This window comes from Clarias gariepinus, chromosome 4 (assembly GCF_024256425.1).
Source record: "Clarias gariepinus isolate MV-2021 ecotype Netherlands chromosome 4, CGAR_prim_01v2, whole genome shotgun sequence".
Lineage (NCBI taxonomy): Eukaryota > Metazoa > Chordata > Actinopteri > Siluriformes > Clariidae > Clarias > Clarias gariepinus.
The window spans coordinates 6,351,815-6,373,242 of record NC_071103.1 but is presented as its reverse complement, the minus strand read 5'-3'; the positions used below and the strand labels follow the sequence as shown (position 1 = coordinate 6,373,242).

At 36.2% G+C, this 21,428-nt stretch overlaps 3 protein-coding genes and 1 long non-coding RNA gene across 5 annotated transcripts in view; 1 reads left to right on the top strand and 3 right to left on the bottom strand.

Annotated features, from left to right (window-relative positions):
• Positions 1-21,428, top strand: part of adcy2a (adenylate cyclase 2a) — a 163,380-nt gene that overhangs the window by 89,550 nt on the left and 52,402 nt on the right. For both annotated transcript variants that reach the window (XR_008357924.1, XM_053494388.1), the window contains exon 3: positions 9,268-9,429. Coding sequence is in view for 1 of the 2 variants with exons in the window: in XM_053494388.1 (XP_053350363.1) it covers positions 9,268-9,429 (162 nt within the window). In the remaining variant the exon portion in view is untranslated. The remainder of the gene's footprint in view (positions 1-9,267; positions 9,430-21,428) is intronic.
• Positions 657-1,547, bottom strand: LOC128520238 (uncharacterized). The gene has a single exon (XM_053494389.1). It carries the CDS (start codon positions 1,545-1,547, stop codon positions 657-659), a length of 891 nt encoding a protein of 296 aa, XP_053350364.1.
• On the bottom strand, positions 5,270-6,154 carry LOC128520239 (lysophosphatidic acid receptor 4-like). Its single transcript, XM_053494390.1, has one exon. The coding sequence runs from the start codon at positions 6,152-6,154 to the stop codon at positions 5,270-5,272; it is 885 nt and encodes a 294-aa protein (XP_053350365.1).
• On the bottom strand, positions 19,334-20,981 carry LOC128520241 (uncharacterized). Its single transcript, XR_008357925.1, has 2 exons — positions 20,792-20,981; positions 19,334-19,820 (listed from the first exon to the last, which is right to left on the bottom strand). It is a non-coding gene; the product is annotated as an uncharacterized LOC128520241 (long non-coding RNA).

The window sequence follows — 21,428 nt, the reverse complement described above, 5'->3', positions numbered from 1 at the left end:
ATTAATGAGTGTGAAAATGCAATAGTTGTGTAACAGGGAATCAAGACAAAAAAGATGTTGGAAACCCAAACAATTAAATATTTTCTTGTCAGATTCCATAAAAGGTTTGGGTCCTTTTTTGCAAGTTTGCTATATGTCCTTCATAATGGTTGTTTTGAGGAAAATTACAATAAGGACTCATTTCGCATGATACTAATTAGCATACTAAAAGTACAGGCTGCACAAAACTATTTTCAAAACAAATTTTTCATACATAAATTTGCAAGGACAGGACAATAATTATATATATTTTTATGAATATTCTTCTTACTTGTTGTGTACTTGTCTAAATCAGCCTTTAAGTTCAAGAACGATATAAAAAAATAATAATAATCTGGTGATAGGCTGGTAAAAAAACTATGGCCATAGATATAAATATAGCTAGGACTTTTTTATCATTTACGTTGAAAAACATTAAATAGATAGAAATTATTACTGAATAAAAAGTATAATGCCATTCATTAATAAATTATAATGCCCATTATAAATTATTCATTATTAAATTTTATATATACTGTATATCATCATGTATACTTTGTAAAGTGCATTTTCAGATCACTGGGACATAGCAGTTTATACAATTCATAAGGTCAGTGCATACAATTCCAGCTACTAATTCACTTCCTGCACCAATTCATAAGAATGTCTAGTTTACTCACTTTGACGAGGTATAGATAAGGGATAATGGCACATACAGCAGTGGAAAAACAAAGACTAGAGCAGTCTAAACCGCAAAATAGTTCTGGTTCTGAAAACACCATCAGCTGTCCGAATACAGAAATGCTAAATGTTGGCAAGTAGACAACAAATAGTATAATGAAGCTGATGAAGATGGTTTGAAGAGCTTGTTTCTTTTGTGGATAGATATTTATTTTCCCTGTTGGATCTGGTTTTCTTAAGGTAAAAATTACGGAAATATTACAGAAAATGATAACTGGTAGTGACACGATTAAAGGAATGGCAAAAAAAGGAGTAGATAACCATGTTAAAGTGGCTTCAACTAATCCACAACCTACTATAATTAAACAGATTGTTATTATTATTGCCTTTCTTACCACATGGAGCTTCTTACTGGTTTTGTAGACTATGGGATGAACTACAGCAACGTAACGATGCCAACAAATGAAAGCCGCGATTAAGGGTTTGCTATTTACATTTATGCTGCAGATAAAGAGAAAAAATATTTGCAACTCCCTAATATGCCATTGCAAGAAGTTACAAAGACAGAATGGAATCTGAGCTAGGAAAGTCAGATTGATAACAGACAGGCTGAGCACGGGGATAGGGCCTTTTTGTTTCTTCCTCTGGAGATTGTGCTGTACGATCCACAGATTGACTGGAAATCCAAAGAGGAAACACACAACTGATATTGCTGAGAAGATGACAAATGTATTGTGGTAATCTGTGCACCAGTTGTAGTAGTTCCAGTCCATTGCCTGAGTGCTGTTTGGAGATGATGATAATGATGATGATGAATTTTTATTTAAGCAGCCCATTTTTGCTGCCATTTCTAAAATCTAGTAGGTTATCCTTAAGTGACAAAGAAATCTGCAGAAGCACACAGTCAGACATCAATTTCACTTAATTTACAAACTAATAAAAAGAAAAGCAAAAACATACAGTGAGCTGTTCTTGCTGTGTTCAGTAACAGGGCAAAAAGCAAGTTTTTTAAAAGCAGTTCTTGTTTAAATCATGTTCATATTTTGAATATGCAAAGTTTTAGGATGGTCATTAAATACAATTAATGGACCTTTCAGCAGGAGTTGTTTCAGTTGGCAACTGGTGGTTTGTTAATTCCCTCCCTATTTTTATTTCGTTTAAATTAAAAGGAATTTTCCCTACATACTGTACAAATGAGTTCCTTTTTCGAGCGTCCAACAAGCATTGTCTAGGTACTAGGATACTAACACATTGTGGTTGTATGATTGTTAAGCCGATGGTTAAATGATTCATGTTAAAGAAATTAGCAATGTAAGACATCTTTTCATCTCTTTCCATTCTCCTAATTATTTTTACTATTGTCTACATTGTTTTTGCTTGGCGCAGTACCAGTACCAGTTTTATTGCCGCTGCTTTTATGCTTGCTTTCCTATATCCTGGGCTTGTACACTACATGTACTGTACAGTATGTGACATGTGAACTAACTTCCGTGATTGGACATGTGCAAATGCATGTTTGTATGTAGTTTTACTCCAACTACATTTTGCTAATATTACAGAAGTTGTTTCATTGCACACCACTAAAATATGTAAACAGAACTAGAAAATTTAAACTTGTATACCTTTTGAGGCAAAACATTGGTACTTATTACTGCAGAACAAATGTTTGTATGTTTACAGAATTTTTGGTGGGCAAAATATTGTGGTGATGTAAATTTTGCAGCAATATGGACTTGACGATGTGCTAACAAATGCCACTAACACAATGGCACAATGGCATCAGAACAATATAAATACCGAAGCAACAAAACAATATAAATACCAATCAGCACTTGAAATCTGATTGCTGTGGTTGAAATCTCATAGATTGATTGAGTGCTGCTTGCTTGCCACTAAACCACTCAGAAACATGCTACATGTGCTAGTAAATGTGTGCATACTGTATAACAAAGTGTGCTACAAAGAAAAAAAAACTCGTAAAAACAGCAAGTCACAAGACGCTACGATAATCTATTGATTCTAAATACATTGGAACCTCGGATTGCGAGTAACGCGGTTTGCGAGTGTTCCACAAGATAAGCAAAGATTTTTTATAACTTTTGACTTGGAAAACGAACGAGTCTTGGCTTATGAGTACCAAGTATCATGTATTACGCATCTGCTTCTTGTTTTGACGCCGTGTGTGTAAAGCGCGAGTGTAAAGCAAAAGCAAGTCTCATTGGAGAGGTTAAAGATCCATTTTCTCTCTCTGTAGCAGCCTGATTTTTGTATCTGTGTGCGTGTGCATCATACACAGACCCCTCCTTTTTTTGCCTTCACAGACACACACACTTTCTCTCTGCTCTACACAGAAACACTGCTCTGTCGCGATTCTTTTCAAAGGTACTGTAAAGTGCAGGTTAATTTGTTTTATTTTTACAGCAGTAATTCCGGTATTGTGTTACTCAATCAAGTGTCATTAGAGACATTTCTTGTTTATTTTTTCCAATAAAACAGTGTTTTTGTTGTGTGCGTGTGTGTGTGAAAAGAGTGGAGGAAGGGTAACTGTGTAAGACGAGAAGGGGGAGAGGGGAGCTTACTTTAGATTCACACACACACACACACACACACACACACACACACACACACACACACACACACAGACATACATGCCCAAATGGAAACACTTATCTGTCAGGATTTATTTTTACTTTTTTAAAGGTATAATGCAGGTTTATTTGTTTTATTTTTACTTTTATTTTTTGTATTAATTATTTTTATGTATTTATTTTTGGGGGCTGTGGAATGTATAAATTGAGTTTCCATTATTTCTTATGAAAAATTTTTATTTGGTTTACGAGTGTTTTAAAATACATTGTTATTATTATCACCATGATTAATAGCTAACAACGGTTATATTTGTACTTTTCTTTAAGAAAATGAGTAAAAATAGATGCTTCTCAACCAAAATTGAAACCTCTTAAATTTTAATTTCCTCATGGTGCATCAGGAATATACCCAAATTGACATGGATCATTTGTAAAACCCAGATCTCCCCCCATTCTCCTCAAACTGAATGGTTTCCCCAAGAAATATGAATGTGAAGCCAGCCGACCATTTCAACCATTTTGTTTTTCCTTATAATTTTCTATAAGAAGTTTAAGCACTATTAGAAAAGATTTACAAGTAAAATACTGTTTGTACTTTTGGAGTTTGTAAGTGGTTCTACAGCAGGGCTCATGCTCTACAATAAAACAGCAGCAGAAGTCAGTAGAGCAGAATGGGTGTTTGGGCATTAGAGGATGATCAATGATAGAATGTTCCAATTTATTTTTGGCATAGAAAAATTTATAAATGAAAGATAAGATATTATGCATAAAATTAGCAGAAAAAAAGCCTTATTTCCAAAACCACAACATTGTTGTTAGTCTTTCAGCTGCTCCCATCGAGAGATCAACACAGCAGACCAACTGACCTGTACAACAATTTTGCACAGTTTTTTTTATTTTTTTTATTCCGAATTCCCTTCCTGGTGCAAGCTTTATCCGATCTTGGGACTGGCACTGCATCCAGTGGCTGGGAATCAAACCGTGGCTTTCCACATAGAAAGCGAGAGATCTACCACTGAGCCACCAATGCCCTTTTTCCAAAAGCACATTGTTAGGTTGAATATGAAGTCTTGAAGTCTTACAGACACACTCAGAGTAACATATGGAGCAAATATGAGTCAATGTCTATGACATATGTTTGTAAAGCAAATTAGCTTACAGTAATCATGGATCATTAATAAGATGAAAAAAAAACATGAATCAGCTTGTCAGTGGCAGAAAATGCGAACTAAACCCTTTTTTTTCAGAAATCATTACATATACAAAAAAGTTGTGCAAAGAATAAATTTCTTTGTTGGATAAACAACATATTTTAGTATCGGAGTTAGGTTATATAAAAAACAATCATGTGTGCAGTATGTAAGATGTGCCATAAGAACATTAACACAAACCTTACAGTTGATGCTACTTGGATTTAAGATAAGATTTAATAATTCAACAATGCTGGGGGGAAGTATTAAGTTCAATGACATAAGAATTATGTTATAGTTATAGGTATATTTAAGATGAATGACAGGGTTAGTTCACAGTACTAATTTTCTCTTTTACTGTATTCTTATGCAGTCTAACTAAACCCTGATTGTTAATTCTTTCTTTATACTCCAACACAGTCTACTCATTATTTAATCAATCTAGGATAATGTATCTATAATTTCACAGTACATTAGATCTACAAATATATTTATTATACTATTTATCAACTTTAACATACCTATAGCTAAACTAGTACTGTACATTACTTAACTTATATTGTCTTACAGTAAGTATCATACTTTATATGTATGTCATTTTATATTTTATATTCATGGGTATGACTTATATACTGTATGTCGCTCTGGATAAAAGTGTCTGCAAAATGTCTAAATGAAAATGTAAATATTTTTACAGCTAGGCCTGGATGACCTCAGTCTGTCTATGCATCATTTTTGCAAGAATGAATTTAAAAACAAAAGTGGAATGTGACCCATTATACTTGGTGTTCTTTATCTGTTAAACCAGTTTCTAAAGGTGTCCAGCTTTCCAACATTAAAAAGATATAAAACAGGCATAATAACACAACCGACTGTGCTAAAACAAAGCCCACATGTAGATAAAAAACAAAAGTGTTCAATATTTGTTAGTGAAAAAAGACTTCCGAATGAAAAAATGATTGTTGGTGGCAAATAAACCACACATGTCATGATGAAGCTGTTAAAGATGGTGTGAAGTGCTTGTTTCTTCTGTGGGTGGATGTTGTTGTTTCCTGTTGGATCTGGTTTTCTTAAGGCTAGTAATATGGAAATGTCACAGAAGGTAATAACTGGTAGTGCCACAACCAAAGGAATAGCCAAGAATGGCGTTGTAATCAACCTTGTAACAATGCACATAAGCAGTCCACCAGTTGCCATAAGAAAACAGGTTGTTAACGTTAAGGCCTTCTTAACTATAGTAAGCATTTTACTAATTTTGTAGACTATAGGGTGAACCACTGCGATGTAACAATCCAAACAAATGCAAGCCATAAAGAGAGGTCTACCAATGAGGCAAAAGCTATAAATAAAAACAAGTATATATTGTAGCTCGACAATATGCCATTGTATTAAATTACATACACTTATGGGCATCTGAATTGTGAATGCTAGATCGATAACAGTCAGGCAGAGCATGAAGATGTCACTGGTGGATCTTTGTTTTTTCCTCTGGAATAGCTCGTGTAGGACCCACAGACAGGCTGGTAATCCCAAGAGGAAACAGAACACAGATATTGCTGAGAAGGTTTGTATGGCAGTCTCGAAATCTATGCACCAGTTGTAGAAATCCCAGTCTGTAACCTGAGTGCTGTTTGATGATGGTGATGATGAAGATGATTTTTTACTTGCAAAACCCATTTCTGCAAATCAGGAATTTAGATTTAACAACAAATTTAGCGAAAAAATAAAAATCAGGAAGGACAACTGGTCGTGCTGTGTTCGGTAACAGAATTAAACGCAATGTGATTGAGATTGGAGGGTGGGGTAGACGTGATAATTCTAGTCATGTTTAAATCACTTGGAAACAAAGGGCACAAAAAAAAACAAAAAAAAAAAGCTTTTTACATGAATGTCACCACTGTGCCAACTATGTGGCAGGCTGGGTGAAGAACAAAACAAAGGTTTATAAAAATAATAATAATGGCGAACTAGACAATTTGCATCCTATTTGACTGGCATTTAATACTGAAAGTTATGATGGATTGTCATTGTCGCACTTACCACGTACATAGAAAAAGCACAACATATTTTTAAGATGAAGCAATGTTCTTATTGATGACTGGCCATGATATTCGAAGAAGGCCCTAAATCTGATATTTATCATTAGCTCAACTGGGATTAGTGATTGGGCAGCTACTGATAATATAAAGTGTTATAATAAAGAGTGATAATAATTATATGGAGCAAAATATTAAACACACATAAAGGTAAACAGACAACAGCCTTAATGAGTTAAAATTTTTGCATTTTAAAATTAGGATTTTAAACCTGCATGACGGGTGCTTCATTTCATGTGCTTCCTTTTTTACCCTGACACGCTCATCGCTCGCTCTGGAATGGGGTCAGTCTTAACTTATCAGACCTCATGAAGCCAGCAAACTGAAGCATTTTGTTTTGATTAGTCTCACTAACAAATGGTTTACTGGCTACATAGCTGTTTAAATTCTAATTCTACAAGATCAATATTAAACATTTTCTTTGATTATTTTTAGTCAAGTCCGATCTATTGAATTTGCTGAGCTGCTCATGATTGTCTAATGCTGATGCCATTTAAAGGAGGCTCAAGAATTTATGGAGTCTGAAATCACACAATTTTTCCATGAAGGATTATAGTTTCAAAACGTGTGACTTCTCAAAGTCTAAGAGAGAGAGAGAGAGAGAAAAAGCATTTTAGATACAAAAAAGAGCTTTAACTTTTCAAAGTCTATATTGCTCTGAATTACATCATTCCACATGTCCTTATAGTCTGAGCAAGTTGAAAAAAAGGACGATTGCAACACATATAATATGAAAAAGAAAATAGCCATTTGTAAAATAATTTGCTTTTCGTTTTGACTGTAGCTATCTGAAACAACAACTTCAACATTTCTTAGGACATAATAATAATAATAATAATAATAATAATAATAATAATAATAATAAATTATAAAACCTAATACAATACAACATCTAAGAAAATTGCATTTAAGGGTGATATATCATAGGAAAAATCCCACAGCTATAATTTAAAAATACATATAGTCCAAAAAACAGAAATAAAAACTAAAGTTTAATGGAACAACACAAGACAAAAACAACAACAAGCCACATTTGGTCCATATTGACATGAGAGCATCACACTGTTGCTGCAGTTTTGTCAGCTGCACATCCATTATGCAAAGCTTCCATTCCACCACTTCCCAAAGGCTCTGTATTGAGATCTGGTGGAGCTCTCTATTGGATTGAGTGTGATGTTTAAGATGGTTTGAACTTCGTGACATGGTGTGGTCATAAAGGGATAAACATGGTCTGCCGCTATACAAGGTTGAGAGCGCCATTTAAATGATCCTCAGTTGGTACTAAAGTTTGCAGTATGAAGGACGGATCAATGCTTTCATATTGTTTAAGCTAAATTTTGACCCTGTCATGTGTGTTGTGTGATAAAAGAGTAACAGTGAGAATAAAAGACCAGCGATGCTCTAAGACTTAGAGACAGTGGCACTGAAAGAAGGACAGGAGGTAGCAGAGATGATCATGTTGAGGTTCTCTATGTGAGTGACAAGGATGAAAAGGATAAATGAGTTTACCAGATTGACAACCCATGTTAAATGTTTTAAAGATAAAGTCAGAGGGGCCAGATTGAGGTGGTTTGGACATGTTCAGGGGAGAGATTGTGAGCACATTGGTAGAACGATGCTGAGGTTAAAACCGCCAGGCAGGAGATCTAGAGGAAGACCAAAGAGGAGATTTATGGATGCTGTGAGAGAGGACATGAAGTTAGTTGGGGTGAGAGAAGAGGATGCAGAGGATAGGGTTAGATGGAGGCAGATGATTTGATGCGGCGACCCCTGAAAAAAAAAAAAAAACAGCTGAAAGACATAGAAGAAGAAGCAAAATTCTGACCCACTATCTGAATGGAAGAAATCAAGACTTGAAAATTGACTGAATTTGATGAAGCCAATGCAAACCAGAGTCGCATCTGGTATGGTCCTCTGCTGCTTTTGTGTTTTCAGAGATGCTCTTCTTACATACCTTAAATTTAACAAGATGTGATTTGAGTTACTTAGCAGTAAAAACAAAACAAAAAACATTTTCCTTTGAGCACTGGCATTAACGAGGCAATTTTATTCAGAGAAAAAAAGTTTTTGGAGACAAAAATGAAACATTTTACAGTATGTAACAAAAGTTTTATTATTTACCTTTGAAAACAAATAGAACTTTAAGTCTAATGTTATAAATTGCAAAGAAATTTATAGAGGTTTGTAAAGTAGTTGTTCATGCTGTTGACTGACAAAAACTGTAAATGTTGGTAAAGTAGTAGCTCTATTCCTGAACTAACTAAAACAAAATTATATATGATATATCCAAATGCTGGTGGTGCATACAGAAGAGGAGTCGGGCCAGCATAAACATTTTTCTATTTGTTCTCAGAATTCTGCCTTTTTTTCGTCAGATAAAACATTTTGAGATAAAAGTCAGAATTTTGGGAAAACATCATACTTCTCACAGAAAAGTTTTCAGATTTAGAATTCTGAGAAAAAAAAGTTCAGTGAAAAATGTCAGCCTTTTAAAAAGTCAGTCAAATACTGTATATCCTCATATATATCCTTAAATACTGTATATTTGATGGGGGCCTTAATCCTCCTCAATGCATTAGGGATTTCTATTGAAGAATTATTAAGCATACATATGGTATTTTCTTTTGTATGATTATACTATATGAATCTGTGGATTATTGAGATTTCATCTTCATTTCCTCTTTCGCTTCCCAGGTGTCTTTCTTCCTGTTTATAATTTTTGTGGTGTACACCATGCTGCCATTCTCCATGAGGGACGCCATCATCGCCAGCGTTCTCACCTGCTCGTCTCACACTGTCGTCGTCAGCGTGTGTCTGTCAGCTGTCAGCAAGAGTACAGAGCAGTTGGTGTGGCAGGTTAGTGCCCGCCCTCCGTGTGTCTGAATGTGTGTGAAAGAGAGCAAGAGAGAGATGATGAGCAGATAGAAGTGACTGCATGTTGTGTTGTGCTTGTACTGCTGCTATGAAAACTGCAGTGCAGGGGGAATTTTTTCTTTTATTTGTATTTTTTTCCTGGGTTTACCACCAAAGAGACTGAGTAATGTGTAATGTGTTTAGGGGGGAAAAACACCAAGGATAATAATTTATTAAACGCCTTTTTTTTTGGCAGTACAAGGAGATATGTGCCTTAAAAAGGTATTTTAATTACATTTCATATTTGTTTAGTTATTTTTTTATACACTCCTGCAGGGTTTGGAATTTAGGTTTATTTTAGTACACACTCTGGTAGTTTGTAGAAAATATGCATTTTTGTATTTCTACATATTACTGTTTACATACAGTAATGTGCTTTTAACTTTACTGTATCTGTGGATTTAAAATGTTTTATATATGCAGCCTTTGGAAAAATATTTAAAATCTATTTTTTTTATCGATTTGTTTTATATAAAAAAAAGCACAGGTTTTGTAGCCCCCTATTAAATAAATACACATCGTATTATCCAAAGGTTTTGAGCCATCCCTCCTTCCTTCATACTGTATGTTGCTTTCACAGAGGCAAAATTTCCAGTATGTTTTTAACATAATCTTGATGAATAGTTCTCCAGACTTCCTAAGGGACTTTTTTGCTTTCTTTTTCAGTCCAGTCCCTGTACGTAAGCAGTTTCAGAGATGTTTTTTTTGTTGTTGTTGTTGTTGTTTGATAAGACACACAGTGACCTATGAATCATTTCAGTATTAAAAAAACATAGCTTAAGGCTGGTGATTGCTGTACACTGGTGATGCTGAACACTGAATGGTGCGAACAGATGAGAGGGTAAATAAGGTTGCTGGTGAGGTTGCTGCATGCAATACATATCCAATATTTACATTACATCTCTGTAATTGCATTACAAAGAATTACAAACTGAATGTATGCGGTGAATATGGTAAAGTCTGCCAAATTTCATGTGGCTGAGAGTAATATTTCTGAAGGAAAATCTTGAAATCTGGAGGAAACATAGCAAGTTAATCATGAGTTTAGAAAGGAAAAAGAAATAAAATTTGATAATTGTTTCTTGCTCGAGACCTAAAATCAGTAAAGTATTTGGACTGAATTCTTCCTGATTTATTTGCTGTATGTTTTTTTTCAAAGTCACATGGTTAGCCTAATGCTTTTCTCTGTTCATTAGGTTGTTGTTAGCTCAGCTAGCTTAGCTTAATACCATAGGCTATTAGCTCAACTTGCTTAATTAGAGACGTAACCTTAGGTGAATGAGTAGCTAAATTAGGTGGTGAACTTTTTTTTTTGCACCATTATAGAGGCGATTAAGATTGATGTGATTTGTATTTAGACTCTTAGCAAGTATCTAGCCTTAAGAGTCATTTAAACACCTCAAAATGTCGTAATAGCAATAGTGCTGATTTGACTCTGTGCACCCACTAATCCGCTGCTGTAGGAGAAATTATTGATTCTTCACTATTCTTCTCAGCTTCCACAAAAAAAAAGGCTGTCATTTTCTCCCTCCTACCATTTTTTTTTGTCTTTTTCTGTTTTGATCATCATGGGTGCAAGAGTGCAGGGCGTCTGAGAAAAACCTCAGCTTTGACAGCTGGAATGCCTCGAGCACGCTGTGGCGAATGACAGCCAGCCAACAAAACAAAAGAAACAGTGAGTTTAATAAAGCAGAATAGACAGAATGAATATTAATGCAAATAGTGTTTCAAGGAATCCACAATGGTTTCAAATATATCGTCACAGTGCACTCCATGCAAATCCTGCATATAAATTAGGCTCTTTTTTCTGTTATAACTGAGATGGAGTATGAAATGAGCCTCAAAATGAAGACACACAAACAGGGAATGTAACTTACAGCCATAATTTATATAGGCTACACTGCTTCATGTCACATTATAAACATTATTATAAGAAATAGACAAAAGTCTAAAGTAATAATGCTCTTAAGACGTGGCACTGTGAAAAACGTTTTTTTTGGTAAGCAACATGTTGGTACTCGAAAATTATTGCTTTGGTACTTGGGTATGGTTTTCACCAGTGTACAAAGCAAGATGAGCAAGTTTGGTGTATACAGTAAGTACTTGCCTGCACAGAGTCCTGAGGTGATAGAACACCTTTGAGATGACTTCCAACAGTCCTTTTCGTCCAACACGAGTGTCTGACTCCACAAATGCGCTTCTGGAAAAATTATAAAAAATTCCTATAAACACACTCCTAAAACTTGTGGAAAGCCTTCTCAGAAGACTTGAAGCTGATAAAGATAGATAGATAGATAGATAGATAGATAGATAGATAGATAGATAGATAGATAGATATGATCTCTCTCTCACTTTCGCTCTCTACCATTACTAACCAAAATACTAACCTTAAAACTTAATTACAGTGTGCGCTGAAACACTGTAAAAGTCTTCAGTGGTTAAAAAAGAAGTGGTATCTACTTCATATTGTTCCAACAAGAGAGTGGTTGCAGCCCACAAATATTCCATCAGTGTGGTGTGATGTGATAAAAGCACCAAGCCAGTAGGATTCATATTGATTGATTTGCCTTTTACTGCAATAGCAGGAACTAAAACATATAATTCCTTGCCTCGATTCTTTAGTTGATAACACTGAAATGCTTTAAAATTTTGTGAAAAAAAAAACCCTGATGTGCTTTGATTTTTCAAAATTGTTGCGTATTGTATACAGTTGAACAACGTCATTAACCTGACTAGGCACAACTGGCAAGTAGCCATATGCACAACCACGTAATTCATTAAACAGTGTTAATTTTAGCACTTCATTTTAATGTAGATTTAGTGTTTAAAACAAAAATATGTGGTAATTTAGTTATTGTTAGTTTTTGTCCAAACATATTTAAGTCATTTAAAACCATAATCCTTAAGACCCTTTAATTTTCATGTATGAATTTTATATTACTTTTAAAAGGCATTCAATACAAATTTTAAGTATATTTAAAACCTAAAAAAATTGAAGTGTGATGTTGCATCAAACAGTCATACAGTACAGTGTAACTAGACTTTTTATGAAGAGCACATTGGAATATAAAGTTTCAAAAGAATCTTAACCACCTATATTTACATGTGAAAAAAAAGCAGATGTCTGGTCATTGGATCCTTCTCTGAGGAAAGCCAAGCTACAGTACCATGTTGGTGCTAGCGCCTGCAGGCTAGCAGGTCTGTGGCTCAGCAGGCTGCCAGTGTGGAGTCGATTTCAGGCGTAGACTCGACAGCATCCCTCCACTCATGATGCAACATGCATGAGTAAACTACATGGTTGGTTTGCGCTGGAATGGGATATTTTATTTGTTTTGGGGAAATTCTTTAATGTTTCAGGGTTTAGGTTTTCAATTTAACTCTAACAGGGGAACTACATAATACTATATCAGAAGAATATAAATTTGCATTGTTCAGCCAGCATTGTTCTCATTGTTCTCATGGCTAAAATGCAATCCATTCCTAAAACATAAGGATGGGACTTCCACAAAAAATGTTGTTTTTATTGTGCAGAATTTAGATAATTGTTTTTATTGTGCAGAATTTAGTTAATGCCACTTTTAAAATATAGTTACAGTGGAAAGAGAAAACAATGTCAACCTTTCGAGAACAACCATAAAAACCTCATAGTGCTAGTGGAAAAAGTGTGTGAATCCTTAAGTTAATGACCTTAAAAAAGCTATCTGGAGCCAGATGTTAGCATACTGTACCTGGAGTTTTGTTAAGAAAATCAGTTTGGAAGTGTGGCCTAGAGCTACTTTGGCCAATTAAAAACCGTACAAGGGGGTTACACAAATGTGAGCTACAATATGCCTAGCCAACAAGAGCTTTCAAAGGATCTATGATCAAGGGTTGTTGTTTCACATAAAGCCGGTAAGAGTTACAAAGTGATTTCAGTCAAAATGCGAAGTCAAAATGAGCCAAACAGCACAGCAAAGACTCATCAGTGAGGTAAAGAAACAACCCTGAGTGACAGCCATTTAAAGGCATCATTGTAATGTCGTGTGTGTGCTTGAGCCTACACTATGTAAAATATTTGAACATGTATGGTGTCCATGACAATAAGAAGGAAGCTGCTAACAGGAAGCCAACATGTCAAAAAACACAGATTCAATTCAATTCAATTCTATTTATAAAGCGCTTTTAGCAATTGTCATTGTCGCAAAGCAGCTTTACACAATCGAAATAATTATTTAAGTTTGTATGAAATGGTAATGTGTATGAATCAAAATGGTCAGTTTGTCCCTGGTGAGCAAGCCGAGGGTGACAGTGGCAAGGAAAAACTCCCTGAGATGGTAATAGGAAGAAACCTTGAGAGGAACTAGACTCAACAGGGAACCCATCCTCATCTGGGTGAAACAGAGAGCAGGAATTGATCTGCATTTATACAGTGTGGTAGGTGGCAGGAAGTTCAGCTATAATAGTTGATGTTAATTGATGTTAATATAAAGTCCAGGTAGTTATTAAAGACTCAGGTAGACTTGTAGGAAGTTCCAGTTCTGAACTATTGAACTGTCAAGTCCCCAGAGAAACAGTTGCCAACACCAGTCGAGGCCAGAACCATCTTCTAGGTAGAGAGAATCATCCCCAGACACCAGACGCATCCCAAAGAGACACATGGGACATCCATGTGACGAGATCTCCAACCGGGGGGACCAGGATGGGTCAGACAGGTCCGGAGGGCAGAGGGAGTCTGGATCACTGGCAGCTCAGGAACGACATGTGTAGCTCGACAGAGAGAAATAAAGAGTGAAAGGGGGAGACAGGGGGAGAGAGGAAAGAGAAAGAGGGGAAGAAGGAGACGAAGAGGAGAGATGGCAGTTAGGTATGGTCACAGTCACATAATGTATAATGTGAATGTATATTAACTGTAGAGTGCAAGCAGAGACTCCGGCAGGACTAACTATGACAGCATAACTAAAAGGGAGAGACAGAAGGAAACACAAACATGAGAGCTTCCTGAGATGTAAAGCAAACAATCACCTCACCGTCAACAAACCTGAGTGATCAATGAGAGTGGGGAAGACAGCATCTAAACATACCAGTTCACCGTAATACTCTACGTCCATGAGTCCCCCAGATCTGCTCCTTTACCTAAGGCAAATCTATTTATAAAAATGCTTGACTAAATAAATAGGTTTTTAGCCTAGACTTAAACACTGAGACACTTTGTCAGTGTTTGAGTCCCGAACACTATTTAGAAGACTATTCCATAATTTTGGGGCTTTGTAAGAAAAAGCTCTGCCCCCAGCTGTATTTTTCATGATACGCGGTACTGACAGGCAGCCTGCATCCTTTGATCGAAGTAGGCGTGGCGGATCGTAAGACACTAGCAGTTCACTCAGATACTGCAGCGCGAGACCATTTAATGCTTTATATGTCAAGAATAGTATTTTAAAATCAATGTGAAATTTCACAGGAAGCCAATGCAGTAAAGATAAGATAGGGGTGATGTGCTCATATCTTCTGGTTCTAGTGAGGACTCTCGCTGCTGCATTCTGGACTAGCTGAAGCTTGTTTATGCACCTAGTTGAACAACCAGACAGTAAGGCATTACAATAGTCCAACCTAGAGGTGATAAAAGCATGAACTATTTTTTCTGCATTGTTTAGCGACAATATATTTCTTATCTTGGCAATATTTCTGAGGTGAAAGAATGCTATCCTGGTAATATTATTTACATGAGCTTCAAATGAAAGGCTGGAATCTATAATCACACCAAGGTCTTTTGCACTTGATGGAACAGAAAGGCCATCTAAAGTTACAATGTGATCTAAAATTTTACTCCTAGCTGTATGCAGTCCTATGACTAGAACTTCTGTCTTATCTGGATTAAGCACAAGGAAGTTAATTAGCATCCAATTTCTTATGTCCTGCACACACTGCTCAACTTTAGTAAGCTGTTTTTTCTCATCAGGTTTTGCTGAGATATATAACTGTGTGTCGTCAGCATAACAATGAAAACTAATAACATGCTTACAGATTATGTTGCCCAGAGGAAGCATGTAAAGGGAAAAAAGCAGTGGACCTAAAACTGAACCCTGCGGAACGCCAAACTCCACTAGAGAACATGCAGAATAATCACCATTTAAGTCTACATACTGATAACGATCGGTCAGATAGGATCTGAGCCAGGAGAGGGCTGTACTGTTAATTCCTACTACATTTTCTAATCTGTGAAGAAGAATAGCGTGATCAACGGTGTCAAAAGCTGCACTGAGGTCGAGTAATACAAGCATAGTTGTATTAAAGTAAATTGAACCCAGCTTGAGCGACACTGCAAAGAAGAGTGAGCAAATATTGTAATGTCTAGATTTGTGTGCCATTGAGAAGGTCGCTTGCTGCTCACAAACGAGCAGGGCAGGTTTTATGAATATCAGGTTTCAAAAGAAGATATAGACATATGTGTTGTCTGGTCATTGGATCCTTCTCTGAGGAAAGCCAAATACAACATTTTGGTGGTAGCACTTGCTGGCCAGCAGGTTTGTGGCTCATCAGGCTGCCAGCTTGGGTTCGATTTCAGGCGTAAACCTGCCAGTATCCCAGCAGCTCACCTCCACTTACTATACTGTAAATACTATACCCATGGGTAAACTAAAAACTACATTTTTGGTTTGCCCTGGAATGGCATATTTGACTTGTTTGGGTGAAGTTCTTTAAAGTGTTACCTGGTGTGGGTTAGAGGACCTCACCATAAAAGGGAATAATATTAATAAGGGGCCTTATCCAGGGCTTCTGATAGGTTTAGCAAAATAGAAGGCTGTGAGAGTTCTTATGAGACATGCATGGGAAGATCAAATTTGCATATAGTGTCGGATTATTAATTAGTAAACAAAAAAAGGAAACCAAAGAAAACTGAAAACACAAAATAAACAGAGCTCTGTTGTCTCCTCGAGACTGGATGGGTCTCTGGAAACTAAAAATATGGCTTTATATGGTGCCAGGGTTAGTCTAACCTTTGAGAGGATTTATAGATGTTTTAAACTTTAACTCAGAGCAAGCACGCACACCAAACAGGCCACTCTTTCTCTCTCTGAGTTAGCGGCGTCTTGTGGAGACTGAGAGTAAGAGTCTTTGCCTCTGTCTTGGGGCTTGCACGCTTTGTCTTTGGCCTTGATACCTTTACCAGGGCTACCTAAGAGCACACTAAAAGCGCAGGTATCAGGGCCCTTAAATAGACAGACTGCCAGGTGCAGCGTGTTCACACTGATAGTATGATTGTGGGTGTATGGAGGGAATAGGGTGCGAGGTGTATACCAGTTCAAGCCGGGCAGGGAGACCAACAGGATGGCGGAAAGGAAGCGGGCTAACTGGTAGTATATCCAGTGCCTCGGCGAGTGTCCCGTCATTAAAAGTTCCGGTGGCCCCCAAATCGATGAGCACCTCCGCTTGGGATGAGGGTGTAGAAGGTAGGAAGAGCCCTGCATGTCGGGGTCTTGACTTTTGGGTCGAAACCTTTTTGTTGTGGTAGACCATGTGTGTTTAGTAGAAGAGTTGTTATGAAGCTGATAAGCTATCTTTCTGAACTCATTCTACCTACTAATAAGTTATGCAGGTAATGATTGCTATATTCTACAGTTAATGTATAATTAACTAAATTATTAATTTATAATTCATTATTATAAGTACATGGCATGTCGATGTTTAATAATGTAGATGTGCACTAGCTATTTCATTGTATTACCTGCCTGCAAAGCATATGTGACACATACTGTACAGTACAGTATGGATCATTACCCATTGTCTATGTGCAACTCTGATAGACTCACAGGAATTTGGCCAAATATTCATGGAACTCTTATTAGGAAGCATAATATGCTCTAGCGATTTAATTTTAAGAAGTACCAAAAGCGACACACGTATTCCTTAGAAGACTCTTTTTTTTTGTCCATTTTCTAAATCAATACCAGCTAAGACTATATCCATTTTTTGGTGAAATTTGATAAATGCTTAAAAATGACTGCTTCATTGTTCCTTAGTATTATAGGGAAGTTAAGTTAAATACAAGAAAACACCCATCTTAAATTCAGCTTCTTTTTATTTTCCTCGCTCGGGGCGCCTGCACACGGAGCTTCATGCAGCGATGATTGAATCCAATGGAGGTGTCGTTGGCCAAGCAGCAGGATTAGATTCCATTAAAACGGAATGCTCTCCTGTGGGGGCGTCATCAAAATCGCATCCCGTGCAGTTGTGTGCGGTAATGAAGCGGCGCAACCACAGGATCTGGGAGGGTCATGCAGTCCAGAAGATAAATTCTCTCCTGCACACTAAACTGAGCAAACACTGCATCACAACAGGTCTCTCTCTTTCTGTCCCTTTCTCTCTTGGTTAATTTGGACTCTATCAATCTAAATACAGTATATGCAGTCTGTTCCGATCTTTAAATAAGTCACATTCATGTTGGCAACAGCTTTACAGTGAGCCAAAAACTAAAGTATAAGAGTAAACAGTGAAACAGTGCTCGTGCTTATATCATCTGCCATCATTGCTGCTCTGCAGAGTGGGATTTCAGCTAGTGTGTGGTTACCCATATAGCGTGGGGTTACACGTGCGGTTACCAATATAGTGTCTGATGAAGCTTGTGTGGGTTTTCAGATGCACACTCTGCAATCATATGCAATATGCGTGAAATGTTTTGATTAGTTAAGAAATTCATCGTTTTCTAAGTCTACAGTGTGTTTATAACAAAGCAAAAATAAGGCATATCTTAAATAAATGACAAGAAAATATGTTTCAAATGTAATAATAATAATAATAATAATAATAATATGCACAGTGCAATAACAATAATATATAAAACATTTTTACAGCCAGACATCTATTTTGACTTAACCTGATTTGCTGAATGGTCACAAATCTCTCTGCTTTTTTTCCCCTTCAACGTTTTTAATGAGCTCCCATGAGTTTTCCACTGACCGTCTGCACCAGTGTTAGCAAATTAGTTTTGCTAGCCCATCCAAACAGTTCAACACCTTATATTGTTCCACATGCAGCTTCATCTCGTTCACAAGACATTTGTTTCTTTAGAAAATAAAATTCTACCATTGTTCATTTTTCTGTCCTGAAAGTTTTCAAAAGCACATTCTTCTCTCACACACACACACACACACACATATATACATACATACGTACATACACTGAAAAAAATATCCAGCCTGATCTACTTAAAAAAATTAAGGTAACTTTTTGCATCAGATAATTATGTAGTTTAAGCAAGACTATTCTTAGTATTTACTACTTACATTTCTTTATGTAACAAATATTTTTTGCTAGTAAAGTCTACTTAATTTTTTCTAGTAAAGTCTATTTAATTTCACAAGTAAATCCTACTTAATTTAATAATTCCCCTAGTCATTCTTTTGTGTCCATGCTACTTAACTTTAAGAGTTTAAAATATGTATTTTTAATTGAAATTTAACTATTTTTTTAAGTTTCCACATTACTTGGAGTGGGACCTACTTTGTTTTAATTTTTTAAATGTCCTAGTCTCATTTTAAAGTTATATATACTCACATTATCTAGTTAGGCATTTCTTATATGTTATAGTTAAAATACTAGTTGTGTAATTTTGTACTTTGAAATGCAACTTCATCCAGCACAAAACTTGAAGTAAGAACCACCCTAAAAAATACTGGGTAAATATTGCTGGGTTAATTTAACCCAGCAAAATTGGTTATTTGTTTATAGTGAATCAGTAAAAAAATATAAAAAAATGAATTAAAAAAATGTCTATTAAACAGTTAAAATACTTTGATATACTGGTCTATTACAAAAAAACTTCCAAGTTTTGCAAACCATACATATATGCAATAAACATCATACTATTAAATGTTCCTAGAAAAAATATTTATTTTTCAAAAGCACAAGAACAGATAATCAACAGCAACATCATTACCATACTATTACTCACAAGGGCAGAATGGAGTAATTGCACAAATAGGCTGAGGCAGCTTCTACAGAGCAGGATCTCTGTGACTCCAAATATCTTTTTTGCAGAACAAAACTATCCAGCCCTGGTCTCATTTTAACATACAAACACTGTCTATGACTTTTCAAGTAGGCCTCGCTATTTCATAGCAACATTACAAAAAGTCCTATACAGGAGCACACTGCTTTGGATAGTTAATGTCAAAAATATAAAATGCCTTTAAGCACACATCAACCGCCCCAAGTAGTGTGCATTGCTCCAGAGCCTGTCCCACCAGAATGACGAATGCCTAAGAGCAGCGCTGGTCATTTTCTCCCAACGTCAGGATGTAGGGGTACGGCCTTGACCCTTCAGCCTGCTGGAGGTATTTCACCATGTTGGTTCCAACCTTAGAAAGAAAAAAAAAATTAAAGAAAGTAAACAATTTTGTTGAATAGCAAGGATTAAACTGAATAAAACTATTAATTTAGTGTGTAATAGGATTGATACTAAATAAAAAATGACAAAGCTGTCCAATAAGATAAGGTATAGGTAACCTGAAACAAAAACATGGAGACAGCTACTACCAAAAATAAAACAGCAAAATAAGCATGGCTTTTAGGATAAAGTCTTTTTATATGTCAGACTAGTTGATCTTGTGGTCTGCGTTGATTTTAAGCTAATTGCCGAAAAAAATGTCATAGCTGGGGTCATACTGGCACAGTCACCCAAATATTAATACTTTCATCTAGTAGTTACCTGTTCAGCTGTGGTACTTTTTTGTGGTAATTTAGCCTGAGTCACAGGCAACTTTGGTTAAAGAGGGCTACCTGGTTAGCTAACATGCAATTACTGGTGATACATTTGCATACTTATCAAAGGGGGAAAGGTGTAAAATATTGTTATACCTCGGGAGAAATTTGACCGCGGAGTAAATTACTAACTAGTGAAAAACGGGAGGTTAGCAGGTGTGTATATTTGTGAGAGGGTCAGTGTTTTGTAACACCCCAGCATTTTATTCTCACAAGCAGTGAGATTAATAAAGTTCTAATCTTAATGTGTTTGCTAACGCTAGTAACCTAACTAAATGCCTGCGTCATGCTAGCACTACAGTTAACGGTTTAGCGTTCATTCATCACTTCAGCATCTTCGTCACTCCGCAAACATTCTACAGAGAAAGATAAAAAGCTCAGACATCTTATCCGTTTCTTTCACACACAGCTGGGGTTCTTTGGCTAACTATAGCAGCTAAATTATCTTACCTCAGACCAGCCTGAAAGTTTAAGTGTAACCGTAACACGGTAACAGTAATAAATGTCACATATAGTAATAATTTTTCAGTCATATGTGACTTAGGTGAGTGAACATGTGTATACAGACCTTGTATTTAACGCCATTTTCCCTTAAATGCCCGAGGAGGATGAACCGTCATCAGCGGTGTGGGAGCTGAAGAGAGACACGAAGCCCAGAAAAATTACCCAAGAGCGGCAACCCAGCGTTTGGGTAGAAAAAAACAACCCGTTAAAACTTTTTACACACGAGGTGAACATAACGCTCCAAAGAGTTGTTTCCTACCGCAATGAGGCTTTGGTACACTAATTTGATACGGGGTTTCCCATGCTTTTTCCAAGGGGAGGCAGTTTTATTTAAACAGAGTAAAATGAACAAGATTATTGCTTGTTGTGTGTGTCCACTTAAAAAGATTGTCAGGGATTACGTAAAAAATATATGTTAAGGAAAAAATGCACATTGTCTTGTATTCTTAACAAATGCAGATTAAGTTCTAACTTAGATATATTTATGTAAACGTACAAACTTGATTATTTATTGTTGAATACACAGATTTAATTATGCTACATTTACAACATCTCAGATTCATTTTTTTCAGTACATATGAAAATCTTTCTTCAGTCCCAAACCATCACTGACTGCGGTCCTACTCGGTAGCCTAGAGAAGGATATATTTATTGATGTAAAGCACATATGTAATTCACTCTGCATAAGGTTTTCTGTAAAT

Coding starts and splice junctions, on each gene's coding strand:
- LOC128520239 (XM_053494390.1), bottom strand. CDS start 6,154: ATGGGTTTTGCAAGTAAAAAATCATCTTCATCATCACCATCATCAAAC.
- LOC128520238 (XM_053494389.1), bottom strand. CDS start 1,547: ATGGCAGCAAAAATGGGCTGCTTAAATAAAAATTCATCATCATCATTA.